Raw genomic sequence first — 8,484 nt, forward strand, 5'->3', positions numbered from 1 at the left:
ATTGGCTTTTACCACCTATTACTTCCAACTAACGGATTCTTTCCATAAATTCGTTAGTGTGACCTACCATATACACGTGTCACCATATTATTGGGTAGATTTTAAAATTTTTTTTTAAAAAAAAAACCCAGCCACCACTGGATCGACTACCAGCCCCACCACCGGACCGATTACCATCCCCACCACCGGACCGGCTACCAACCCCATCACCAACTCGCCACACAGCAGTTGCCGCCCACCGCACAGCAACAACCATTGCGCAACACACACAATCACCGCACAGCCACCGCACCTACAACGCACTAGCCACCGCACCACACAACGAAACCACCCATAAAGCCGCCTCCTGGAGAATTTCGATCATTTCTAAAACCCTAGCCACCACCAAATTCCCCACTCTTCTAAACCCTAACCACCACCTAACTTTGATCTCTTCCTTAGCCAACACCAAATTTCGGTCGTCCCTAGCCCCACTCGAAATTCCGACCAACCAAGGTGAGGTGATTCGCTGCCGGCTAGTTGACATGGAAGATCGGGGGAGATGAAGAGGAAACATCAAAAAGGTGGGCCCTAGTAACGGATTCGTGGACGGAATCTGATAGTTGGTGGTGAAATCCAATTTTTGGAAATTTTTGTTGGTGGTAAAATAAAACCTTTTTTTATGTAGGTGGTAAAAGCAAATAAGTCGTTTTTAGAGGTAGTAAAAATCAAAATTTTCCTAAAGTAATATACTTAAGAAAATTCTACGTGGAACATGTATATAATCAGATTTTCGTTGTAAAATTGGAACACTTGAGTTTTGTTTATACTAAATTTCGTTAGATTTGATGTGGGATACAGGCTACGGACCAACTAAATTAAAATAAGGAACATTGAATGTGGAATATAATTGACGGAAAATAAAGAGAGAGGGGCGACACGATATGGTGACGCGAAAAATCCAATGAAGATGGGTAAAAACCGCGAATGGCAATAAGTCTACTAATAATCCAGTATAATACGGGCATAAAGCCAATGTTACAAGTACAATATGTGATTATGTGTATAATAATTGATAACAATAAAGCATGTATAGAAATAAAGGTAATTAGCTTGTACGTGGTCTTTATGGTATAATGATAACAATAAAGCATGTACAAAAATAAAGGTAATTAGCTTGTATGTGGTCTTTGTAGTATAATCAGGAGGCTCAATTAGGGAAGTAGTATGTCATTTGGGCGGAATACATCTGTGTTACTCTTTGAAGTGAACACCTACTTTTGGTTGGGAATTTTCATTTTCCATAAATAGCCTTCATAAAAAGGAGGAGCTATACAAGATAATATAAAGATATTCTACAAGGGTAATATAGTAAATTAATAAAAAGGATACAAGATAATTTAATTGAATGATCCTTGATAGTATTTGGGTAATTCTCGGTGTCTGATTCACTCATCATTTGTTAGATGTCATAAGGAATTTAAACATTCATCATTACATTTTGGTTTTGAGAACTTGATTGTCAATCTTGAAGGTTATGCTCTGTTTATTTAGTTTCCTTTAGATTAGGTTTATGCTTATTCTTAGTGATGTTGTGGAGGGGGTTTTATTAATCTAGTGCACTTGACAATTTACTAATCATATCTTGACTGAGAGAAATGGTTGTGTAGATATGAAAGGTCTAGGTTTCAATTGGTATTAACTTTGCAACTTGTGAATTATAAAATAAAGAGAAGGTGTGAACAATTTAGTTAAATTAGTAGATTCATTTGGCTCAACTTTGCAACATCAAGGTATGCTTAAGATGTTAATTATGAAGTATGTTATTGAGGGCTCTTACATGCAATGCCTTTTCTTTTATTTGTGAACAGATTAAACTTTGTAACGGTCTTGATTGTCCAAGCTTGAAGATTGTTGATACTAGTGTGAACTGAAACAACTGTATATTTTGAATAGAAGTGGCCTGGTGATAATGTATAGTCCATTTTTTGTAAAGAGATGTGAAGTGCACGCACTTATTTGTATTACAAGCATTCATACATCATATTTTTGTACTATTAATTACTTCCTCCGTTTCTATTTAGTTGACGCGTTCGATTTAGACACATATATTAAGGAGGGGAGAGAGAGTGAGAGAGAATGAAAAAGCAAGTGGGGTAGCTTGTAAATGCAAGGTAAAAAATTTACCCCAAAAGGAAAAGTGTCAACTAAAAAAAAAACTTTCTAAAAAGGAATACGTGTCAACTAAAGAGAAACAAAGGTAGTGTATTATGAGACAGTATGAATAGATATTAAATATAAATTCTTTTGTACAAGTATTTTAATTATGTATTTAATTTTGAATCATATATGAATTAGTTGGACAGGGTTCTTTAGTTAATATATAACAATATCAAAGACATTATTGATACTAAAGAGTCTCTATATAATATCGTAAACAGAATTTTCAAAATTTAAATTTTTTAGAAAAATTATTGGATTAGCACATGCCCCTCAGGTTGTTGCTTGTTGTGAGATCAATGAAAATTGGGAGGTTTTTTTTTAAATTTTGAGCTTCGGAATCTTTAGCAGCGGAGAGGCTGGGCTGACTGCTCGCACATACCGCTCCTATTGCTATAGCGTATGCGCTGTTAAGACTTGCCGAGCAGGCATCCGATACGACAGATGACGGCCCCTACAAGAGAAGAGGAGGCGGGCGCTTAACCCAAAAGGTCGAGGGGTTGCTAGAAACCTCAGTAGGGTTGGTGCTCCCAAGGGTTTGCATTTTTAACCAAACCATTCAACTAGGTTAAAGCGAATGCCAGGAGCGGTATCCATTACCTCGGCAAAGCAGTAGATCTCGATAGAGAACAGGGGAGGAATCTGCTTCGCGAGGGTAGATAGATTCTCACGACTAGGAGGAAGATTGCTAGCATGGAGGGGACGAGGGTTTTGGGTTTGGTGGTTTTGGGGGCGTTATGGTTGCGGGAAAGGGAGGGGGGGTTCAGGTGGGTTGGGGGTGGTGGTGAGACATGGGTGGTGGTTTTGGGGATGGCTGTGGTGAGTTGGGGGGAAGGCGGCGGTGGCGCGGGGGTGGTGCTGTGGTGGTGACTGGGTAGTTTTAGGTTTTTATTTATTTTTTTTTAATTTTTTTTCTTTTTTTGGCCAATAATAACATGACACGTGGCTTATCGACCCACTTAACGGATTCCTAAACAGAATCAGTTAAGTGGTGGTAATACCAAATTTGTAGAAATTTATCTGGTGTTAAAATCCATTTTTTTTATGGAGGTGTTAAAATCAATTTTTGCGTTTTTGTGAGGTGTTAAAATCTAAAATTTCCTAATATTAGGATTATTATGGCAAAAGTGACTATCATTCGGGGACGGAGGGATTAGTTGTTAGGATTATTATGAGAATATTTTGTGATATATCTTGGTTGATTATCTCCTTGTTAGTAGTAGTTTATGCCATAATAATAAGCTGTAAGGTAATATAACCTTCTCCACTTCTGCAAAAGATGATGATGATGATTGCCCTCAAAAAAAAAAAAAAATTGACGATTAAGTGCTCAAATGAAGAGAAATTTCCAAGATAAATTCTTGCTATTAATAAGACATCAATCATACGTATTGTTCATCGTACAACATTCTTATTATTTATATGATTGATTACATTCGTAGCAATGTAGTTTGGAGCAAGAAAGACGACGCGACACTTAAGCTTTAATGAAACTTAGAACGTGGAAGAAATTTGGATCTCTTGAAACTAGACCTAACCACACAACCACACCATGCTGTTGTCATCTGTGACGTCAGTATCATCAATAGCGCCGCATACGATATCTTTCTTAGCTGCAAACACATCGATCGTACTACTAGACGGACAATGAAGATTACGTTAAGGTCAGAGGAAATGTGGATTGTTGGAATATTTGCTTCAAATTGTTAGTGGTTAGTTAACTCCTAATGTTAGTGGAATCATAACAGTAGTGGGTTAGTTTAGTGGGGGTTAATGTTAGCATGATCAATGATCATGGGATTATGTTCCTTATTTTTAGTTATATTTTACACTATATATATGTTGCAATGTAGTACAATTTTAAAATGGATTGAATACGACTTTTATCATTCTTTCCCTTCTCTCATCTCTATTTTATTATTTCAACATGTTATCAGAGTTTCAGGTTAGATCCGGGATAAGAAAAAAAAAGGGAAGGAAAATAGATGAAGAAAAAGAAAAAAAAGAGAGAGAGATAAAGAGTATTAAAAAAAATATCGAGTAAGGAGACAAGCAACGCAGCTTGATCTCATTGTTTGAGAGCAATATTTTTTTTTTCGAGTGAAATATTTTTGTGAGTATTTTTTTGTGTGTTTTAACCATGGAAGTAATGGTTAGTGTGGTGTGTTGGTGGGTTCCCTTTTAGCCCATGAAGGTATGGAAGTCATAATGAATGAAGAGATGGTTTCCAAGATAATACCAAAGATGTTTGGTATGATGCAAGGTGACATGGTCAATTGGAGGACAATGTCAAAGAGAGTTAATGGAGAGATATGCTCCATTGAATGTAAGTTGATGATAATGTGCATCAACAAGATCAATTAATTGATGAGAAGTGCATCAATAAAAAAATGTTGAGGATTAGTTGTGCGGAGAGAAGTGCTCCGAGAATATCATGTTGGTGATAATGTGCACCATCAAAATTTTGTGGGTGATGAGATGTGCATCACAAAATGCCGTAAAAGCAAAAGAAAATTTCGTCGAAATCAAGCATGAAAATCGAATAGTCATTGTAATCCAATTTGAAGCAAGGGGGTGTGTTGGAATATTTGCTTCAAATTGTTAGTGGTTAGTTAACTCCTAATGTTAGTGGAATCATAACAGTAGTGGGTTAGTTTAGTGGGGGTTAATGTTAGCATGATCAATGATCATGGGATTATGTTCCTTATTTTTAGTTATATTTTGCACTATAAATACGTTGCAATGTAGTACAATTTTAAAATGGATTGAATACAACTTTTATTATTCTTTTCCTTCTCTCATCTCTATTTTATTATTTCAACATGGATGTGTTTTTGTGATGGGTCGGATGGTAGAAACGTTACTGGGGTTTCGCCGTAAAAGCCTTCGGCTAGTTGGGCTACGTATTGAGGGCATTCGGGTTGGTTTGGTTTGGATGCCGCGATTAGGCCACCCCCAATACGGAGTTCTGAAAGTGCAGTGCGGATGTAGTAGGATCGGAAGAGCCTACTTCGAGTGGGTTCCCTTCGATGTCGAGGTCGTTGGCGGCTGTCTTTGCAGCTCCGATGAAAAGGAAAGTGATAAGGAAGATTGTTGCTGAAAATTGGATGATAAGATTAGCCATTTGTATGTTATTTTTTAAGTTTGATGAGAAAAGTTAGAGTTAGAGGGTAAGGATGCGTTCGTTATTTTAAGCCAGGACATTTTCTATAAGTGCCTCTTTGTTTGGAGCTAAACTTTAGACAGAACCAACAACTAAGTTTGGACATGTGATTGAAAGGATAAAAGGGTAAATTTTAATGTACAATATATATTTTTTTTTTTTTACAATAGCAATAAAACTATCGTTATACATACCCTATTAGATTGAATGGAACTAAATTGAATTGGACTAAACTAACTTAATAACAATTAAATAGGAATTCCATAAAAAAAGAGTCTTGAGAATTTTTATTCGATTTAGGAATATGGTGTACGGTGTTAAAAAAAAAAAAAAAAGGAATATGCTTGTATGTTTAGGTTCGTTACCCCAAAACATTGTTGCTTTGGCCAATATGGATTCTCCTTGATTAATTAATAATATGGCCGCTATCGTTTGGTTAAAAAAAAAAAAATTATTGGTTCATGTCTCAAGCAAAATATCTAAGTTCTAATTTTTGCTCTATTTCAAGCATAAAGGTATTGTTAGATGACCAAATTTATAATTTCAAAATATATAAACAAAAACATAAAATGAATATTACTAGAAAAAATTATCAAAAACTACACGCTTAATAGGGGTATTTGTAAACAACTACTCGGTAAAAAAAAATTTAAAAAAAAAAAAACTACCCATAAATTTAAAAACTTAGTGTAGCACTACACATTTCAACTTTCGGCAACAAACTCCGGTGTCAGCCCCAGTTGTTAAATTAGTAACCCCTAACCAATTAACCCCTCCAACCTGGTAAACATTGACCACCTAGTAACCCATGACCCACCTAGTAACTCCTGACCGAGTAACCTATGACCAAACCAAGTAACCCCTGACCGAGTAACCTCTGACCGAACCTAATTTAATAACCTCTGATCGGACCTATTAACCTGACCTAATCACCAATTCCACCTCTAAAGTAGCCACCTAACCACCAATTCCAACAATCAACCATCTTCGAAAGTCGTAACAATGGCGACCACAACACGACCATCATCTAACCTTCAATTGTTGTAGTGACCGAACCCACAACACCACCAACTCCCGCATTCACACTACCAACCCCAGCCCCAAACGCCTGCCACTAGCCCCTAACCCACAAACAAACCCTAATCCAACCATACCATTAAAAAGAAAAAAAAATTAATCGAACAAATACCTTAAAAAGTTAACAATGGCTTCGAATTTCACTTCAAGTATGGCTATAAAGGCCAAAATTCGACCATGAAAACTCTGGATCTAGAGTTTTCATGGCTGAATTTGGCCTTAAAAACCTTGAACTTGTTTTCCGATTTACGGAGTCACCAAACCACCACTACCCACCCAGCGAAACCACCTTCTCCGACAAACAAACCACGAAGACGACTATCGATGATGGTTGCGAAATTCGTGTTCTCTGAGAAAATGAGATGCAGGTTCTGGGCTTGGAGAGGAAGAAAAGAGGAGACAGAAGAGAAAGAAAAGAATTTTAAAAAAATGTGTGGCAGTGTGGCCAGCTACATATTTGTACTTAATTACAATTATTATTCAAGCTTAATTATTTTTTATTAATATGCGCTAACAATATGTTGTTTACAATTGGATTATGCAACAACCATACTAGAAATTTAAGAAGAATTCATTCGTGATTTTCCATCCTTGGAATTTGATATTGCTCAACATAATTTTGCAATTACACTTATATTTTTCATCTCAATATGTAGTAAAGTGTGACTGTGGTGCATGCTCATCACTTAAGTAAATATGTTACAAGCAACGTTTTGTCGAGCGTGCGTGCTTATTTTGCGAATGGGTTTGGTACTATGGTACCCTTTGCAAGTTGTTCCATGTACGTATAGTATAGATTATCTGATTAGAATTTGGGTTTAGATTTGGATCCTCATCTCCTAACCCAAAAATTATATTAATCGTCATAACATAAGTAAATACGAAAAGAAAAAGAGTAATACGAAGTAATACATAATTAAAAGAGAGAGTAAAATTACATAACTCAACTCGGTTGATGAATAAATCATAAACTAGAGGAGGAATTTATTTATGCGTGGACTATATAATATATATATATATATATAGCCAAATAATACCACGTACACTTACACTGACACACAGTTACATCTTACACAAGTGCCAAATCAACTTAATTAAACATAAGAAGCTAACTTAGGATCAGCTTTCACGAAAGTAACAGGATAAGGAGAATCAGGGACGACTGCCAAAAGCTCGTTAACATATGAAACATCGTTACACTTCATTTCCGAAACTCTAAAAAAATTGGACTCGATTGTGTGACAAAACTTTATATTGTACACATACTTACCAGTTTTAGCTTCTTCAATTTTGAATGCATAAGTGTCCTTAAATTTACCATCAGCACCAACAACAACGTACGAGTTATTGTTTTCGTCTTCTTCGGCTACCCACCAACGTAACTCTTTGTTGCAAGTGGCATACTCACGATTAAAGTAAAATTCAATAGGCATAGAGGTCATAAGAAACCCAATTTTCAAAGGGGAAGACATTAATACGGGTAAGCCGTTAGAGTAGAGTTTTTGGGTGATAAAAAGAGGGCATGGTGACGACGAGTTACCTTTTGTCAAGGCTAGGCCACCAACGCCTATTAAGCGTGGGATGATGTAGTAGCTTCCCCCGTTTTTGACTAGGTCGCCGTCCGTGTCTAGGATAGGGGCGGCGACACTAGAAACGGGGGACAGAACGAAAAGAACAAGAGTAACTGCAGCAACTGGGAGGAGAAATGAAGCCATTTCTCTATTTTGGTGAATCACTTTTGCTAGGGTTATATTGTTTTCTTTTGTTGAGCTTTGTGGGTTGATGAGGAATTGAAATAGAAGGCTGCTATTTATAGAGAATTGTATTGAAAATACAGTTTTTTTTATTTTTGTTTTGGGTCCTTACAAATAAGCGTAACATTGCATGGTGTATGTGCATGAATATTACTCCCTTTGTTCCTAAATGTTTTTTACGTTTTTATTTAGAGTTTTCCTTTTTATTCTTTATATTTAGTATCTTTCCTATTTTAATCATAAATTTTGGACAAAATTACCCTTGTTTTACAATTTTTATATTCAAAAGTC

At 36.2% G+C, this 8,484-nt stretch overlaps 1 protein-coding gene across 1 annotated transcript; it reads right to left on the reverse strand.

Moving 5' to 3' along the window:
• Positions 1-7,533: 7,533 nt before the first annotated feature.
• Positions 7,534-8,154, reverse strand: LOC110689583 (trypsin inhibitor DE-3-like). The gene has a single exon (XM_021866346.1). The coding sequence runs from the start codon at positions 8,152-8,154 to the stop codon at positions 7,534-7,536; it is 621 nt and encodes a 206-aa protein (XP_021722038.1).
• Between the last annotated feature and the right edge of the window lie 330 nt (positions 8,155-8,484).

The sequence above is a fragment of the Chenopodium quinoa genome, unplaced genomic scaffold (assembly GCF_001683475.1).
Source record: "Chenopodium quinoa cultivar QQ74 unplaced genomic scaffold, ASM168347v1, whole genome shotgun sequence".
In the NCBI taxonomy this organism is placed as follows: Eukaryota; Viridiplantae; Streptophyta; class Magnoliopsida; order Caryophyllales; family Amaranthaceae; genus Chenopodium; species Chenopodium quinoa.